Source organism: Paramisgurnus dabryanus, chromosome 5 (genome assembly GCF_030506205.2).
Source record: "Paramisgurnus dabryanus chromosome 5, PD_genome_1.1, whole genome shotgun sequence".
In the NCBI taxonomy this organism is placed as follows: Eukaryota; Metazoa; Chordata; class Actinopteri; order Cypriniformes; family Cobitidae; genus Paramisgurnus; species Paramisgurnus dabryanus.
The window spans coordinates 45,630,625-45,651,081 of NC_133341.1; the positions used below are offsets into that span (position 1 = coordinate 45,630,625).

Genomic DNA, 20,457 nt, shown 5'->3' on the forward strand with positions numbered 1-20,457 from the left:
TTTATTTTCATTGATAGTGAATGAATGCTGTATTATGTTACCTGCCTAAGGACTACAGATGAAATAGTTATTTTTACTCATTCTGGCATATTTACATGGTGTATTTTATACAACTGTGTTCATGGTTTCTATCAAATAAACCAATAAAATAAAAATAAATAAATATAATAATATATTAAATATCACAGTATATCCAGTTATACGTACAGTTATTCTACACATACATTACATTATGATATAGATACATAATAAATAAAGCAATATCTAATAAATAAATGAATAAATCTATCTTTCTGTTAGTGTGTTTAATCACAATAAATATCGTTTAGCATTTACAGGAACAGAACAGAGATAGGAGTGTGTGTGGCCTATTCCCACGCCCCCTCCCCCAACCACCCCCGAATCCCCCTCTAGCTCGCTCAGTCCCAAAAAGAAAACGTGAAACCAAATCCGAGCAGTAGGTCACAGAAGCTAGTTATTTTAAAACTAATACTCAACTACACCGCGAACATGGCAGATGGAGCGAACAGGCAGTTTAGAAAAACGCTCGTCGCGTTTATAGAGTAAAATGAGTGCGCTCGGCTGTACTCGTGTAATGTGCGTTGTTGTTGTTGTTGTTTGGCTCTGATGTCTCTGCCTGTAGTTCTGCCCGGATCTTGTTGTCGTTTGTCGGGCGTCGCCTTTGCCCATCAGTTCGCAGACGCGTCGTACCGGAGTCGCGCCCGGTGCGCGTCGGTCCTCCCGTCCCGCATGTCTGGATCTCAGACGCGGCTCATCCCGGCGCTGCTGCCCGCTCGCCCTCTGCTCTCCCTCGGCTTGCTGCAGCTCGTGCTCGGCTGCTCCATGGTGGCGCTCTCTTTCGGGGCTCTGTCCCTCAGCAATTCGCCCCCCATTAGAAACTCCTGTCCGTTTTGGGCCGGATCATCTGTGAGTATTAAAGTTCTGAAGGTTGTCAGCCATATCCAGTGCAGAACATCTTTATTTCACGCCAGAAACCACACATTACATGCATGTTTAAAAATAGACAGATTGCATCAAAGTGCATGTGGATTAATGTGTCACTATGGACTCTAGGCACAGTTATTTATTGACTCAGTCCAAAACTACAGTGCCAGTGGTGAAGTGATATTATTTGTTATTGTAGATACAGTTGCATGTTTTTGTTCTGATGTCATGTGCATTGACAATACTTTACAGTATAGTGCAAAGTTAGGATTTATGGGGAAAGTGTGAAGACATTTGACACTGTAGGTCATCACTAATACACAATGAAGAAAGATCACATCTGTCAATAAGTGGTAAATTATTAGTTAGTAGTAAAGGGCACAGTATGGTGGTCAGCAAATAACCATTCGCAAATTATTCTCCTGTAATGTGACATTTATATCAGATACTTCTGGACACACTTTATGTAGTGGAATAATAAATATTACATTTTAATCTTTAGATCCTCTCAGTTTTACATTTTTGATAAACTCATACTTTTAATATTAAAAATATATTAGGATTTAAAAGTGCAGAACGCCTTTCTGAGAGTCAGGATCGGATAATAATGGACTGTTTATCAGTTAATCTGTCTGTGTGGTTTGTGTTTACTGTCTGCAGGTAATTCTCTCTGGGATTATAGGCTTGACCACATGGAAACGACCGATGCTGCTGTTGGTACGTGTCTCTTACCAAACTGTTTTCAAGCTGTTTAGTTTAAGGTAAACAGCCTGGCAGAACTATGTCCCCCTTAAGCCCAATATTTATTGTAAGTGGATTGGATAAATGCTTCTACCACAATGCATAAATGAAAATACATTCCTTTTCGAATAAGTTGATAGATTTGGACTTTGAACTACTTATTTGATGTTAAAGTGGACATTATAATACTTTTAATACTTTTTAAATTGTAGAATAAGTCTAGTGTCCACAGAGTGCATATGTGAAGTTTTAGCTAAAATGCCCTACAGATAATTTATTATAACATGTTAAAATTAAAGAGCACCTATTGTCTGATTCACATTTTTTAATTTCCTTTGGTGTGTAGGTGTGTATTAGTACATGTTAACGATATGCAAAAGGTACAAACCCCAAAGTAAATGATCATACGATTTATCGTCTCCAACATTTATCTCTTTTCTTGGACTACAACAAACAAACAAATTGTAGGCAACAGTTTACTTCTGGGATTGTTGATGTAGACAAGACCGACATTATCATAATTCCTCCCGCTTCGGATTTACAGCCTGTAAGTTAACTCCTGTTAGCAACCGAATCTTTCAAACATGGTAAGGAGCATCACGTTTCCGGTTGACATATATTATTATATAGGTATTCAGGCCAATCACAACTTACAGATTAGCTGGCCAATCAGGGAAACAGAGCTTTGGAGCTACAAAAATGTACAATATGTAGAAAATAATATTTAAGCAATAAAATAGGTGCTCTTTTATACATTTCTGAATATAAAAAAAAGAGATGCACCGATATATCTGCCAATAACCGGTAACTGCCGATTAAAAGCTTTTTTTCACTATCGATATATACTGTCAATCAAAAGAGAACACTCATTATATGAATGAGTAACATTTAGAAATTGTCTTCTTCAGAATTTAGTTAATATAAGGAAGTTAATATAACCACCAATCTATCTGTACCCGATGTCAGTCTGAATAGTTTTTAACGGTATCGGTTGGAAATTTAATATTGGTGCATCTCTAGTATAAAAAGATGACTAACCGACCAGAAGCCCCATTGACTTCCATAGTGGGATAAAAATACTTCGGAAGTCAATGGGGTTTCTAATCGGTTTGGTTACAAACTTTCCTCAAAATATCTTCCTTTGTGTTTATCGGAACAAAGAAATTTATACAGGTTTATAACAACATGAGAGTGAGAAAATCATGACAGAATTTTCATTTTTGGGTGAACTATCCCTTTAAAAGCAGTCATTAGGTTTTGGGGGGCCTAATGTGACCCCTCAAATAGGATTTGTGTGCACCAGACGTTCAGTTAAAGTTTTGATGATCTTAGGTGACCCAAAGGCTGTATCTTCTTCCTCTTGTCATTCAAAGAAAAGTCTCCTAAAAAGCAAAGCAAAAAAGTGATATCAGGCTTTCTCTGTTCTGCTTTGTTCCTGTGGCTCAGTGGAAGAGCAGTGCAAAAGGTTTTTGGTTCGAACCCAAAGAAACAAACATACTAATACAATGTATACCACCTTGTTTTTCTCTGTATCTCTCACACAGGTGAACCTGTTTGTATTGTTGTCCGTGGTGTGTATCTTACTTAACCTGGCTGGGTTCATCCTCTGCTGTCAGGGAGCTCAGCTGGTCTCCAGTACCATCAATTGCCAGCTGGTGAGAAATTTATCTGATTATATGTGCACGAAGTGTGGGTCATGAAATATTCATTTTTTTGTTTATGGTGAATGAATCATTTCATTTGCTGATGTATTTACTAATCAGTAGCCTGGTCCAACCAGACTCTCGTACATTCATTTCATTTGTACAGAGAGTCTGGCCACGCTCCATTGCAAAGCGTTACTTCCGTTAAGGATCAACTATTGGATCTGCTTTAACTTCTGTATATTCGGCAGTTTTGCAACAACGGACCGAATAGCTTTTCTCACGTCTTTCTCCGCAGCCATTACTGAACTAAAACTCAAACTGACGCACGACCTCAACGTCATCATTCTTAGCCACCCCCATCTGTTCGCTGATTGGTCCTGCAGATTTTTGCAGGAGAAAACGAAACTCTATAGAGCAATCCCAGACGTACTGCTGAAGCGAAATGAAAATGAACTAATCAGTGCTATATTGTGCAAATAAATTGTATGTAGACAGCAAACACCATGGTATTATATGACGGTTACCACACCATAAGACATTGTTCAAGTGTTTTATTTTAAGATATTTCACAGGTTATGCTATTGCGAGTAGGACAAATCTCATCTAAAGTCTCCCTTGCTAATGCCAAAACATTGTTTAACAGCAAGATAGCGATGATGGGAACATTATTGGCCTTGAAGTTGGCCTATCAATAAATATTTTTTCTTCTGTATTTATATGTTCATTTGTTCTGTTTTTATATGTTCATTTGTGGCAGTAGCTGGTATAAGCTGGTCCTCCCAGCCTGGCAAAGCTGGTCAAGCTGGTGGGTCAGCTTGTCTTCCAGCTTGACCAGCTTAAAAAGTGACCAAAACACAGCTAGACCAGCTTGCTTCACCAGCAAAACCAGCTAAAAACAAGCTGGGAGACCAGCTAAAACCAGATCGCCAGCCTATGCTCAGTAGGGACCTGTAGAATGTTTCTCAGCCAATCAGAATAAAGCATTCAACAGCCCTGTGGTATAAACCAATATATTAAAATAAAATTGTACAGTTTATAATATAGTTGTAATGTAATACAGTAGGTCAGGCTTCAATGACTGGTGTATGAATAGCACAGTGTGGAAAAACAACAGTAAAGTCCATCTACCTAGTGAACTAAACTTTATCAACAACAGTCAAAGATAGTTAAACTGGAAATGATATTTACCATGAATGTAGTTTGTCACGTTTACAAACTTTGTAGTATCTGAAGAATGTTCTTTCATCATCTCCACTTCTCAACGTCCGTATTGGCAACCTCAAATGTTTGTATTGCGTAGTACAGCACCAGGCGATTCAATACAATGCATCAAATGTGTCAACTGTGCTAAAAAAAATGAATGGGTGTTTGTGTTTCAGACTGACCAGGGTGACTTCTGCTCCTGCTGTTCAGAGACCCCAGTCGCCCAATGCCAGGAGGAGAAGTTAGTAAAGATCTCTGCAAGCTATGCATGTGGCACAATGAGAATCTTACTTAAGGTGTGTATGTGTCTTATGAACCAAAATCTTAAAATAGTACACGTTATGAATGAGAAAAATATATTCTTGCTTCTCATCAGTAATTTTCTCTTTTCAGAAAGTCCTCTTTGCATTGTGTGCGCTCAATGCTCTGGCCACAGCTGTGTGTTTGGTCGCTGCGGCGCTCAGATATCTCCAGATCTTCTCCACAAGACGACCCTGCATGGTGCGACAAATCTTTTAAGTCACACGTAAAACCAAAACACCTTTATATTTTTTTATTGATCAATGCGTGATGTAAAAATGTAGGGCTTACCTACTAAAGAATAAAATTTTTTAGATACTTAAAGGGACATTCCACTGTTTTGAGGTAAACATTAGATTCTTACCATTTTGGAATCCATTCAGCTGATCTCTTCAGCTGATCTGGCGCTAGCACGTTTAGCATAGCTTAGCACAATCCATTGAATCTGATTAGACCATTAGCATCGCGCTAAAAAATAACCAAAGAGTTTCAATATTTTTCAGATTTAAAACTTGACTCTTCTGTCGTTACATCGTGTAATAAACAGACGGAAAATTAAAAGTTGCGATTTTCTTGGCAGATATGGTTAGGACTATACTCTCATTCTGGCGTAATAATCAAGGACTTTGATGATGTACCATGGCTGCAGCAGGCGTAGTGATATTACGCACTGCCCGAAAATAGTCCCCTGCCATTGAAAGTAACCAAGGGGACTATTTTCGGGCAGTGCATAATATCACTATGCATGCTGCAGCCATGGTACATCAGCAAAGTCCTTGATTATTACGCCAGTTTAATTAAAGAGTATAGTTCCTAGCCATATCTGCATAGAAAATCACAACTTTAAATTTTCGTCATTCTTAGTACACGATGTATCTACAGAAGAGTCAAGTTTTAAATAGGAAAAAAACTCTTTGGTTATTTTTTAGCGCGATGCTAATGGTCTAATCAGATTCAATGGATTATGCTAAGCTATGCTAAAAGTGCTAGCGCCAGACCTGGAGATCAGCTGAATGGATTCCAAAACGGTAAGAATCAAATGTTTAACTCTAGGGGAACTGGAAAATGAGCATATTTTCAAAAAAGTGGAATGTCCCTTTAAAGACAAACTGTCCTTAAACTTCAGATCTCAAAACCTTCTCTTTAGTCCAAAAATAGCACCTTAAATCTCTATCTTAAATACATGTGGTGACAGTGTTATGGTCAACTTTGGCAGGAAGAGTCCCGACCGGTTCCAGAAGAAGTGGAGGAGCAGACTCGTCTTCCAGACCCGGACGAGTTTGTTGCTCCCACACCTCCGCCTTCTTACTTCTCGACCTTCTCCTCGTACACCCCACGCCTGGCCCGCAGGTATCAAACCCCAATCTTCTTCCATCTTAATCAAACAATCCTCCAGGCTGTAAACATATTAAGCTAAATTAAAATAATGTGCTTTATGTGCTTAAACATTTTGCGGTTACACTTTACAGGTTGTATTTGATGACACTAATAAATGCGTTAAACTAACCTTGGCTAATACTTCTTTTGGAAACCCACTCTCTCATGAACGGTTATTTTAGTTTGTAAAGTTGTAAATATTGATATTTTTTACACAATCGCATACATTTTTATTAACTTCCGGGAGCCGTGTGGATTACTTTGAAGGACGGATGGTTTGGACTTTAAGTCAGAAGCACAATTTACTACAGTTATAAAGCTTGAAACAGCCAGGACATTTTTTAATAATCATTTACACTAAGGATGGCCTGAGGGTGAGTAAATCATGAAGGAATTTTCACAAGCGGAAACGTTTTTTGGTAACATTCATTACATGTGGTTTGTAGTTTGAGGTTTGGCAGGCAACCAAAATGGTTTGGCAACCAAAAACAGGATTAAAGTTGTCCTGAAAAGCCTCTGGGAATTCATATTAAACCCTTTACATGATATGTTGTAATCACTCTTTAATGGGTTTAACTAGAATCAGTTCTAGTATATTCTAATGTAGCAGTGTACATTTGTGTGTTTTTTGACAGGATGTTTGGTGAAGGTGTGATTCCTCTTCCTCATATATATGGCGCCAGGATTAAAGGTGTGGAGGTCTTCTGCCCGCTAGAACCTCCTCCACCGTATGAAGCTGTTGCATCACAGCCAACAACACGGGTATGAAGAACCTTACATGATCATGATCCATCTGTTGTGCTTCTATCTCTCTACTGAAAGTGGCATATGAAGACCTTACAAAATGAACCGTTATGTTTTAATAAGCTTAGAATGAGCCGTTTTTAGCTACATACACGGCGGATCCCCTTACTGTAAATGAGTGACTTCCGGTAACTTTGGAAGCTCAAGTCTGCGGCGGTGTGAACGTACAGTTACATGGAAGTCGCCGCCATGTTTCTACAGTAGCCCTAAATATACAAACTGTTCTGTAGTGCGCGTTTTGTCACTATGTTGTCTCAGACGGTGCATGTTTGTCCTGTGACGGCTACCGTAGCTTCTCTATGCGTTCTGAAAGGGAGGGGTAAGCTGCGGACTGAGCCGTTGGTTGCAATTCACAATCTCACCACTAAACGCTACACAATGGACCTTTAATATTGCATTTATGTTATGGCTGGGGAGTATATCCAGTTTTTTACATGTCAGTATTTTTTCCCAGCGGTATAAGACAATGTCGTCTATATCGGTATGGTTTGATATGACCTTCCTTTGCAATATAAGCTGTGCATGTAAAAATTTTGTAAACTTATACCGAGATATTTAACGCATATTGAAATTCGTTCTACAATTACAAAGAAATGAATTTTGGTCAATGTCGCCAGCTGGAATTTACGTCCCATTTACACTAAGTTCTATCTCTGGAGGTCATCAAGTTTCTGTGTGGTTGGTATCCAGTAGCCGTTCGGATAATCAAGATGTGTTTTGACTAAACTGACATCCTGCAGAGAAAAGCGCTCATATTATGAAACAAAAAAATGTAATTAATAAATAACTCAGAATTGGCCACATCTGTGCTATCACTACCGCTCATCTGCATAAATAAAGCATTTGCTGAACTCTGTCTCATTGACGTGGTTGCTGCTGACGCTCAAGGTTCTGTAAATCATCAACTCCCATTGACTCTTAATGTCGCAATGACTGTAAATAGATTGATTTCGAATTCGACCTTGCTGACCTCATATCAGTTGTGTCTAATATTGCCCATAGTATGGTCAGATGACTCTCTGTATTTCCTTTAGGCCCAGCAAGCTGAGGTGCAAATGACAGATCTGACCGATGTCCTCACAGACGCCACAGAAGCAGAGACACCTGCTGATGGTATCAACTAGCTGTATTCTTACTTGTTAAGTTGTTTATAGTGTCAGTTTACGTAAAATAGTATTTTAAACTATTAAAAGCACTGTGATCAACAAATATACTGTATGTATTATAGAAATAGAAAACTTGACTTTATATTATACAACTTTGAGGCACTGCTTGTGTGAAACATTCTTGTTAGCGGTTTAGTGGCCTCTCATAAATATACTCCGGCGTATTTATTTAAACCCTTACAGGCATGTCAGAGTATCCATCCATAATTGCGTCATATGCATATTAAAAGATGTGTATTTTTAGTGGCATCACTTCGAGGGTTCATCATCTCTACTGATCGCCAGTAAGGGATTCGGTTGTCTTTTTATTGTGGTCTGTATACTTCAACACATTACAAGAAAGAATAGTCTCACAAACATATAACTAAGACTGTTACTAGCCGAGAAGGAAAGCATTAAAATATCCATTCCGCCAAAAATAGTTAGATGGCATTATGTAGCACCTTTATTTTTTAAAGAGCTGTGGTAGCTGATAAAAACTGGCTAAAGCCATTTTTCAGTCATTTACGTTTTTTTTTACATTTATAGTCATTATTATAAATAAAGTAGAGAACATTCGATGAAAATATAACCGTGATATCTTCGATGCTGGCTGAGTAAGACCATGTCAAAGACTTGATGAATTTTGGTCTCAGAAAAATCATGGTTTTGAAAAATTACAATTTAAAAATAAGCTTATATTTAAAGGGACTCTCCACTTTTTTGAAAATATGCTCATTTTCTGGCTCTCCTAGAGTTAAACATTTGAGTTTTACCGTTTTGTAATCCATTCAGCCGATCTCCAGGTCTGGCTGTACCACTTTAAGCATAACTTAGCATAATCCATTGAATCTGATTAGACCATTAGCATCGCACTCAAAAATAACCTAAAGGGAGTTGCACACCGGACGTGCAGCTCAGCGCCGCGTCGAGTTACGTCTAGGACAACTCGGAGGTATTGTACAAGGGTAGTGCACATTAAATAGCACAAGCTTAGTCAGATAGCGTCTACTTCAAAATGCAAAATATACGTTAGCAGCCAATGTTAATCGTTAATGATTTGGAACAAATATGATGTTATTTAATGTTAAACTATGTAAGTGGAGCGACAGGGATTTGAGCAACTTCCTAAGTTGTAGCTGGGTGCCGCGGACAGGTGCCACCTTTTGGCGCCGGTGTGCGTCTAAAAAATGTGTTTATTTTTTTAGAACGGCACAGGCGCTGAGCTGCGCGTCCGCTGTGCGACCCCCTTAAGAGTTTCGATATTTTTTCCTATTTAAAACTTTTGTAATTACATTGTGTACTAAGACCAACGGAAAATTAAAAGTTGCGATTTTCTAGGCCGATATGTCTAGGAACTATACTCTCATTCCAGTTTAATAATCAAGGACTTTGCTGCCGTACCATGGTAAAATGTGCATTAAAATATAATCTTTATATTTAATCTATATAAGCTTCATATTTAAAGCTAATTTAAGCTTTAATTTGTCATTTTAAATCTTAAATAAAACACAAAAATTTGTCGAACAGTAAAATGAATTGATCAAACATCTTTAAATATCTAGAATATAAATAAACAAAGCAAGTATTGAGTTCCCTGTGACGTGCGCAGACAAACTAATCCATAATGACATTCATCAACACAGATTTTCATAATCAATTATTATGATTATCGATTTTATTGATTAGTTACTAGTAGGGCTGTCAAAATGAACACGTTAATAACGCGTTAACGCAAATTTATTTTAACAACACTCATTTTATTAACATGCGATAAATGCAACATGCAATTTCTGTTTGACCCTTGCTCTCATCTAGCGAATCCAATGCTCTAATCAAACATCTAAAATGATCTTTATTTTTACGTTTTCTGAGAGGTGTACCATCCCAAATCCATAATCTAAAGCAAAGATGCGTCTTCATTCATTTGCTTGTATTTTGGTTTCGTTTTTAAAGCATGCAGAAATGATAGAAATAGACTGCAGGACGCAAGTATGCAAGTATGACCTATAATCTATTATATCTGAAGTGAATGTTTGGTTAACTGTTGAGGAAAAGTATCTGTTGTGTATCATTATATTAAACCCTTGCATTAGCCTACAGTATCTTAAAGCGGTCTGTCTCAATGTCAAAATTAAACAATAAAAGAAAAATATATATTTAACATATAGCCTATTGATATTGTTTTTGCTTTGCGTAAACAGGTGTAGTTCTGTCATGTTTTGTCAGATTCCAACAAATCATGCATTGTTTTTAAGTTTTTTAATAGAGAATGATAAAATATAAATAACGAATTGTTGAAAATTTGCTCAATTTGCCAGCACAGGTCACAAATGATGCAGAAGCAAACAGAAATGGAGAAAGGTCTTGTAAAGGGAAAATCTTATATAAAACTATGGCTGATCGTTCTGTTAAAAATTTAAACATACATTTGCATATAGCATATATATATTTGTCCAAATGTTGATTAGAGCATTAAAAACTTTAAAAGTGTTAAATTTAGGTAAATTTAGAACAGATAAAAATGTGAGATTAATTTGCGATTAATCGCGAGGTAACTCATGAAATCATGAGATTAATCTAGATTAAATATTTTAATCTGTTGACAGCCCTAGTTACTAAACGATTATGTACCACAGATCTGCACTTTACATCAGATTTCACGTGATAATTGCTGACTGCGCAAAAGTGCATGTCTGATCTCTGTATGTAGTTGATTTTTTATTTACATGTTTTGTTCAGACAGGTGCAGTCAGACAGCCATGCAGAGTCCAACACCACCAACAGAATCCAGACAGCCTCATTCTGCAGTTTCGCCTCCCAGAAGACCTCAAAGACTTTGTCTCCGCAGATCTAACAGCGACCCTGTCCTTCTGGACATCGCTGCCAAGGGTAAGCCCTATAAAGATGTTCAAGATAGTCAACATGGACTGAAATAATCTGTTTGGGGTTATGTCTTGTCAGAAACATACACTAAAACAATTCCTTCATAATGATCATCTGAACTTCAGCTCCTCTCTTACACGTCTAGTAGTAAATCTAGAGAGACCCCTTCTGTCAGCAGCTAATTTAGGCAAATTGTAAATACAGGACTTTAACTTTTATAACCGATGGAAGGTGCAGGATGCTTTTTAGAGATCATATTGTCGAAAAGGCCATGGTTTTGAATCGTATGGAATTCGAAAAATGCATAAATGTAAAATGCTGCCACTTTTACACAAAAACAGAAATGTGCTCTTATGTTTGTCTGATCATGATGATGCGTTAAAGGTGCATGAAGTGATTTATGTTAATTTTTTTATTCTCTTTAACAAGTTTTTTTATTTTTTTATTTTTGTAAAATATAGTATAGTGCACTTTTAAAGCTGCAGTCCATAACTTTTGCCTCACTTTCGCCCTCGCTGTTTGAAACATAAAATTGCAGTTTGATCCTGTGAAGTAAAACATGTAAAATAAAGTCGAATTAAGTCAAACTGACATTTTTAGCGAAATCGTACCTGACGACTTCATTATTAATTACCATTGTTATAAGTTTACTCTTGTGAATCAAGTTACAATAAAGGGAAGGATTATTATGTACTTGCCCAGAAACTGATTTTTGTCGTTTTTCTTCTCCATTGCAGTGATAAGTTGTGAGGCAGCTACCCAGACAGAGTTAGGCCCGGGTCCCGCTCCTGTGTCAGTGACTGTATCAGAGCAAGAGACAGTTACGTTACGGCGGGGGCGTGGCAAGCGAAAGCCCCGCCCTAACTCCATGGTCGACTACAAGAGCTATAGAGACACGAAACTGCTGGTGGCTCGCTTTTTGGAGCAGTCCAACAGCAGCTTAACTCCTGAGGTACAGGAGCTGGTGAACAGCATTAAAACAGTGCTGCGCTCCGATGAGGAACACATGGAGGAGGCCGTACGCTGTGCCAGCTTCATTGACCAGGCAAGCATCATGGTAGAAGATGTGTAGAGTCATAGGTTTTAAAGGGGGTCATGACATGTTTTTATTTTTAACCCTTGTGCATTGTTCAAATTCACTACCCATTTACTACGGCTGTAAAAATGTATCGGATGAATATTTTTTCAGATTTATTTGCATAAAATTAAATCTGAACAAAACTACGAAATGTTTACAAAAACTCTTTAATTGCCAAGTAAGTGATGTCACTGATTTGGGGAAAACACACAAAATGACAGATTTTCAATATAAAAAGTGATTGTGGACTGGATTTTTTAAACATTTTTCACAGTCTTGGGAATGTCAAAGATTGAATAACATTGGCTTTGATGCATTTTAAGGTTTTTTTTTTTGTGCAGCATTAGATTTATGACTAAACATTTCAAAAACATTATATAAGTAACTTTTTAGTAATGTGTTGCTTTTGCACTTTTAAAACGTGAATACACTTCTACATGTGAATACCCTCATTAAGTGCCTTATTTAGCTATAATAAGTGAAAAATCTAATTGAGTTAATATTTATGTTTTTATCCAATTAGACGATTAATCAGAAAAATAATCGCCTGATTAATTGATTATGCAAATAACCATTAGTTGCAGCCCTAGGAGAATTACATAAATGCTTTTGATATTGATAAGGAGGACGTCTTAAGCTAAAAAAAACTTGCTGGATGTGTTATTGATACCAAGACCTTTTATATTTTAAATTAATTTTTCTTCATGACTCTTTTAAACCCATATGATTAACTTTCTTGTGCAAACCACAGACGTTAGGATGTCCCAGCTGTTTTTTTTTACATTACTGTAAAAAGTGAAAGGAGACTACAGCTGTGGCCTGGTCACCATCCACATTCATTATATTGAAAAACACAGCTGGGTTCTTCTTTAAAAGGAATAGTTCACGTTAAAATCATATCCTGTGCGCCTCTTTTCTTCCTATTGAGACGATAAAAACAGGCTTAGGTTATATAGAGAAAACATGAACTAACCGAGTAACGTTTTGTTAATGTCTGCAGGTCATCACTGTTTCAGAGACCTCACCAGTAAAACCCACCCCACACAGACACAGTCAGACAAAGCCCACCTCAAGCACGCTGCCTCTGCGCAAACGACCGGGAATCCTCCATCTGCGCAGCTGCGGTGATCTGAGCTCTTTTACCTGGGCGGAGCTGCAGGACGTGGCAGAGCGTAGGCCCGCATCCCACTCCCGAACAAACTCCAGGATGGGCTCTCGGCCAGGAACTCTGTCCCGTCGCCTGGACCAGGAACGTCCACACAGCCTTATAGGAGTCTTTAGGGAAACTGTCCTTTGAGCTCCACTGCATTACAGTGGAAAAAATAGACTCCGCCTATGCTGGATGATGGACGCAAAGCTTATAGATAAGCAGGACATCCATGGATTCTAGCGTGCCTGGATTTGGTGTCAGTGTCTACTTTTCAGTAGTTGAATCGTGTTGGATTTTTAAACAGTTGCTTGTATTTTCTATGAATTATACTCTTGTAAAACACTGGAAATGTTACTTATTTAAAAATTATAGTGACATTTAAAATATATGCAAATATAAATAACTATTATATTAAGAACATTAATCACAAATCTTTTGGATACAAATGTAAAGCCTTACTTGGGTCGATATAAGGTATTAATATTGTGAGGAAGAGAAAGAATTCAATTCTTTTGTTTTAGTTTTTTATTAAACTATTTTAGGTTATTTTACTTTTCCCCAGGTTGAATGTGAGATGCTCCTGTGTATTATATGAGTGAAAGTGACAATCAAAATTCACAGAAGATGAATAAACATTGTCTTTTAAGCTCGTAGCTTTCGTTTGGAGCCTTTATTCACAGAGATAAGAAGCATTAATAAAAATCTTAAGTCAAAAATTTTTTAAATCCTGTCATTATTTACTTTTCTCACACCTTGTTTTGAACCTGCATGTGATATTTTAACAGGGAATTAACAGTAAATAATTCTTAAAATACTAGATACTAAAATAATTAAATGTTCAAACAAAATGGCTGCAGCCTACAGGTGATGTGAAATAAACAGCATCTTTATGAGTCATAAGAGACTTTGTCATACTTTTGGGAATTTTTTATGCTTTCACAATTTTCTTTTGGCCACTTTCTACTTTGTGAGGTCCTAAAATCTTTTGCTGCACATCAGATTGGGGGTGCAGGGGGGCCATTGCCCCCCCGACCAGAGCAACTCATGATTTTGTCTGAGCTATAAATAAAATAGAAATATAACAATTCATATTTTATTTGTCTAATCTTGATATTTTAATAGGTAGACTGAGTAACTTAAGACTACAATCGTTTTAATTCATTTAAAACCATGAAGCTGCACTCTTACGCTAATCTCAAAGTATTGCAGTGCCCTTGTTTGCCAGTAGGTGTCCCAAGCACAAACTTAAAAATCTATCTATGTTCCATATGATTTCTTTATTTCATTCCAGCATCTATGGCTATATTCAGTTAATTCACACCGGTTAGGGGAGGGTACAACTTGGTATCTCCAACACACATCTAACCTAGCATGTTTTTGTATTGCGGGAGGAAACCCACGCTGACACGGAGAACATGCAAACTCCACACAGAAAGGCCACCGGACCTATCCAGGGCTTGAACCAGGGACTGCTGTGAGGCAACATTTCTTAGCCACTGTTCCATCCATGTGATTAAAGGATTTTGGCATTTGTGTTATTTCATATTTATAGTAAAATGTAAAGTCATGGCTTGGTCACCCTGGTGTATTAAAAAAGTATATATAAATGTGAATCAACTTCAAAGAAATGTTGCTAATTTCTATGCGTGCCAATAAATGTGGCCAGGGTGTATTGGAGAAAAATGTTTATTTCATCATGATTTTACCTCCTACTTTCAATTGTTTTACCCAATTGAAAGTTTTTTTTTTTTTTTTTTTGAATGAACGTTTATAAGGTTAACAATGCAGATTTGTTTTTTAAAGACTTCTTTGTTTATGTTTACCAAAGTTGCCAAAGGCTGTGCATAACTGTGTTATAACCCCAGCACACCTGACAGAACATGTTGCGCCCTTATATAATCTTACTTCATTTCACATTTGATGTGAGACATGCTTCAGGCTTTTTCTCATGGTCTTTCGACATCCAAACAGGTCTCAGGTCACATACTGAGACGCAATAACATAAAAATAAATTATAACGGTATGAATCTGCTTTTTTTCTATCAGGAAGGGGCAGGATATAAGACTTTAAACAGACTTTCCCAGTCAAAAGTTTGGCACCATTTCAATTTCTCGTGTCCATTTAAAGTCGCCATGAAACGGAAGTAGCGATTGCCTTATTTTCCCCGTGGTGACGTATATCCGAATGAAACGGTTTTTGAGATGAAATAAGGCAGGGCTGGATTTGAATTTGTCCATCGAGATCTGATTGGATCGTTTGAAGTTGGGTCGTGTTGCTAATTGCTAATCGCTGCGATCTTCTCCCGGACCCCGCCCACCTGCCATACTTTTGACCGGAAGTGAAGAGAGATCGTTTTGAGGAGGGGAGGAGATTTGCATTTTTGATTAAAGATTATGAGCACACACGAATTTTTAAAAAATAATGAAGCTCACAGATAAGTCATTTGTTAATAATACCACAATATTAAAAAAATATATATAGTTTTTCATTTCAATTTCATTGCGACTTTAAAGAAACTTCTAGAAAATTTGATAAATTAAACTTGTTGGGAGTAGGGCAACAACATAATCTCCATTCAAAATGTTTAACACTCTTCTTGTTCGGGCTTCAGTTGGCAAATGTCGGGAATATTCTCCACAACATGTCCGCGGTAAACTACAATCTTACATTCAGTACTTAGTGTCTACGTCACAAAAAAGAACATAACACAAATAATACGAAATAACAATAACAAGCTACGATTGCACATACCGGAAACCGGAAGCAATCAACCCAGTTCTCCAGTTTGGTCACGTGATGTCTTCATATACTATATTGGAGATATCTCAGACTTAATACAGAAGCTTAATGAAATTTAGTGGCTAGGGCTGTGCTGCAGTGAGGATGGAGGTCTGATCAATTCAACAGTCTTGAATCTGAAAAGCTATATGCTGATATCCTAGAGAAGTGAGCGGATCCTATCAATCTGTAAAAATGCAGATGTCGCCTTCGAGCACAAAGGTACCTTGAAGTGAAGGCTTGCTCTCCCGAGCTCACCTTGTTGCAGACATCAGTTATTGCCTTTCTGGACGAGCGACTCATAATTTTTTTGAGTCTCATTTAGCGGGAGACCCAGATTTTGCTGTTCCTACTATTGCAATCTCTAGCACACAGGCCGAAGACTCTGGTTAAGTTTATCCCTTTCCGTAAGGAGGAGATTGCATAATTGAATTTACATAGTATGAAATATAGTATTAGAAGTGTGCCTTTAAAATGTCATGGTGTGTGAAAAGCAGTGGGAGCTCGTGACTGCTCTTTCGAGGGGCGCAAATTCTAAATAAGTGTTCGTAGTGTCGTGTGTTGCTCGTTTTTTCAAAATATTTGTTGCGTCATGTAAACCATGTGCATTAGGTGTTTTGTCAAAATAAGCGCCTGCTGCACATGCCTCAAAACCATTTATGATAAAAGAGACGCTCATGTTCACAAAATACAAGCAAGACACTCCCTTAACAGTAAATTCTGATTACGCATGAGATTCACTGAAATACGTTCAAAAGGTTCAATGCGCCGAACACATATTTAAAAATTTCGCATTGTGCGCCCTCGTAAAAAGAATTGAATTGAGGCGGCTCGGTCCACAGCTCACCGTTTCCTTTCGAAGCGCATAGAAAAGCTACGGTAGCCGCCACAGGACAAAAATGTCGTCTGAGACAACGTAGTGACACAACGCGCTCTGTAGAGCAGTTTGTCTATTTAGGGCTACAGTAGAAACATGGCAGCACAAAATGGCGACTTCTATGTTTTTCAAGATCATAAAACGTAAGACTTAAGATAAAAACATTTTCGAATTAGAGCCTCAATGAAGTCAAAAACAAAATTGTACTAATGCAATAACATGATGTGAAAAATAAAACGGTTGGATTTTGCAACCTTAAATGCAGGGCGTCACAATTTTGCTAATATTTTCAAATATTTCCTCTAAAGCAGAACATGCATAAACATGTATTTTAAGGTGGGGAATAATACATCATGGCAACCAGTAATTGGATTTATAGGGTTTGGTCACTGTTTAGTAAATAAGCTCAGCTCATTTGAGATAGCAGGGATTTGTTTACCAGATTGTTGAGGTATTGCATGTATTTACAATCTCATGACAACTAGATAACCAAAGCACTGGACAAAGGTAGGCAATTGGACTCCCAGAACTAAAGAGCCCCAAAACACACATTTGCATTTAAGCTAAATAAACATAACTCTTATAACCTGTTATAATCACAAAAAATTATTATTTTCAGCACTGCCAAATAAACAGAAACTGTTTAATTGTGCAGGAAGTTTTAGGAAGTTAGATAACTATTTCATTTGAACCCTTGAAAAAGAGTTTTTCACAGTTTTCAAGGGTTGGCAAGTAAGTTTGGCATCAGGAGAAAAACATTATGCCACTAGATGGCAGGCCAGAACATTCCAATTTAACAAAATTACAAAACAAAATGAATACATAAATATGGCATTATTGTTTATGATAAAACTATTGTTTTAACATAAATTACCTGCACCGACACATGCCTAATGGTCATATTAAAACAGGGGGCGCTAATTAAAAAAAATCTGTTCGGAGTGTCGCGTTGCTTGCGTTTTCTTAATATGTGTTTGTTTCGTCGTGTAAACCATGTGCATCACGTGTTTTGTCAAAATAAGTGCCCGCTGCACACGCCTCAAAACCGTTTATGATAAAAGAGACGCTCACGTTCACAAAATACACGCAAGACACTCCTTTAACAGTAAACTCTTATGCATGAAATTATGTGAGTATCTGGCAAACGCGAGCATCTCTTTTATCATAAACCGGTCTCTTGGCTTTAAATTGCGTGTGTTCACGTAGTCTACAAGCAGGGGTTAAATTGGGATTTGTTATGTGGGTGGGCTCTGCGGGGAGGGGTACTTCAAGGGGTAACATGTTTAATACTGATGATAGCAAAGCCACTGGTGTGTTTCAATGACATTCTGGACCTCTATAGGATTTGATAAGTTTCAGCTTTAAAGCTGTGCCAGAGGTTGACCCAAAATATTTTAAAAAGAGCTTCTGAATTTTAAATGATGCAAATCTATGAGTTTGACACCCTATATCCATTTGTTGCACATGTCATTATGCACAATTGATCAAATTTTAAAGGAAGTTAAAAGAATTAACCTCCTTGAATAATTCTAGGCATAAGATAGGCTACCCCAAAAGACTCAATTAACAAGAAGAGGTACAACACACAGTACTGTATCAGCAACATGTCTTAGAAATTAGCCATAGAGATTCCCTATGCTGGTCAGCAGCTAAAACAATCATAAAGTTAGGTTTGATTTGTGTAATCAAAATACATTATTTTATTCAACTATACAATAGTTATATCCAGTGTTATCCTTAACATAATGTAATTAGATGAGAGACATACAAACTTTAATCCTTTACACGTTTCTAGTCTTCTATGAAGTTTTCTCGACGTGGGCACCATTCTTACCTCTCTGTCTCTCTCTCTCTCTCTCTCTCTCTCTCTCTCTGTCTCTCTCGTCAAATGATCCTGCGTGAGAGCGCGTTCTTGAAGTTCTGTTCTGAGTGTTTTCGCTTGAGCTGCATAACTTGCGCGAAGGCGCATTTAAAGGGAAAAGCGCGTGTTTTCGCGGCAATTGCGGCGCCCAATTCGCGTCATTTTCATCGCCCCGTGCGAGGACGCGCCTGGTTGCGTCTTTGCATTGACTTTGTATGTAATCTGCTCGCGCAAATCGTTGAACTTGCGTTGGTGAGTATGCATCATAATGAATGAAAACACATTATTCCCTTCGCGTCAGTGCACACGCACCAGCGCAGCGGGTACACTGGCAAGAGCAGAGCGAGACCTTCAGCCTATGTGCCGGGGCTTAGCCCCGGACGGCCCCGGCCCAATTTAAACCCTGTCTACAAGTCCGTAGGGTGTTTCATCTGTAATTTTTATGCTCCGAAGGGTGCTCATCAGTGCCCCCTTTGCACCCTTGATGCGGTTTTAGGCGAAGCCCACGCTGCTGCAGGCTTCACGCACTTTACCAACTTGGAAGTCTTTGCGAAGAGCAATCAGACCAATTAGGTGCACCCTTGTGGACTCGTGTCAAGGTCTGTACTATATGATGTACCTGTACCTGTAACTACTTAGCACTGATTAATTGGAACACACAATTGGTTTGGTGAGCTCATTAAGCCTTAAATTTCATAGACAGGTGCATCCAATCATGAGAAAAGGTGTTTAAGTAAAATATTGGAGAGGTAAAGGATGGTGAGAACGTTCAAAAACAGCAAACAGAACACCTCCAAAGGCCTACAACATTAACTTGCTGCAGATGGTGTCACTGTGCACCGTTCAACAATTCAGCCCACTTTGCACTTTGATGCGAAAGAAGCCTTTTCTGCACACACGCCACAAACAGAGTCACTTGAGGTATGCAAACGCACATTTGGAATAAGGTCCTGTGGACCGATGAAACAAAAATTGAGTTATTTGGTCATAACAAAGGGTGACCAAAGAACATAGCATTCCAAGAAAATCACTTGCTACCCACAGTAAAATTTGGTGGAGGTCTCATCATGCTGTGTGGCCAGTGCCGGTACTGGGAATCTGGTTAAAGTTGAGGGTCGCATGGATTCCACTCAATATCAGCAGATTCTTGAGAATAATGTTGAGGAATCAGTCACAAAGTTGAAGACAAAGAAGATATTTCAACAAGACAAAGACTCAAAACACTGCTTAAAAACTACTCATGCATTTATGCAGAGGAACAAGTACATTCTGATATGTTCTGGCCATCCCAGTCCCCAAACCTGAATATCATTAAACATCTGTGGGGTGATTTGAAGCGCCTGTCCATGCTCGGCAACCATCAAACCGAACTGAACTAGAAATGTTTTCTAAGGAGGAATGGTCCAAAATACATTCATCCAGAACCCAGACACTCATTACAGGCTATAGGAAGCATCTAGGGCTGTTATTTCTGCTAAAGGGGGCTCTACTAAATAAATGCACATGTCTAATTTCGTTTTGATGCATATTGCACATTTTCAGTTAATCCAAAAAACCTAATTTCATTACTGAAATATTACTGTGTCCTTCAGTTATTTCATAGATCAAAATGATATTGCTGATCCAAACACTCAATTTATAAATCATGGAAATTGTCAGGGGTGA

The 20,457-nt window shown here is 38.0% G+C and overlaps 1 protein-coding gene across 1 annotated transcript; it reads left to right on the forward strand.

Annotated features, from left to right (window-relative positions):
- Positions 1-397: 397 nt before the first annotated feature.
- On the forward strand, positions 398-13,925 carry fam189a2 (family with sequence similarity 189 member A2). The gene is made up of 11 exons (XM_065284414.2): positions 398-927; positions 1,606-1,662; positions 3,231-3,341; positions 4,712-4,831; positions 4,929-5,036; positions 6,052-6,185; positions 6,848-6,974; positions 8,051-8,129; positions 10,904-11,053; positions 11,785-12,092; positions 13,126-13,925. Exons 1-11 carry the CDS (start codon positions 628-630, stop codon positions 13,420-13,422), a joined length of 1,791 nt encoding a protein of 596 aa, XP_065140486.1. The 5' UTR covers positions 398-627; the 3' UTR covers positions 13,423-13,925.
- The last annotated feature ends 6,532 nt before the right edge of the window (positions 13,926-20,457 follow it).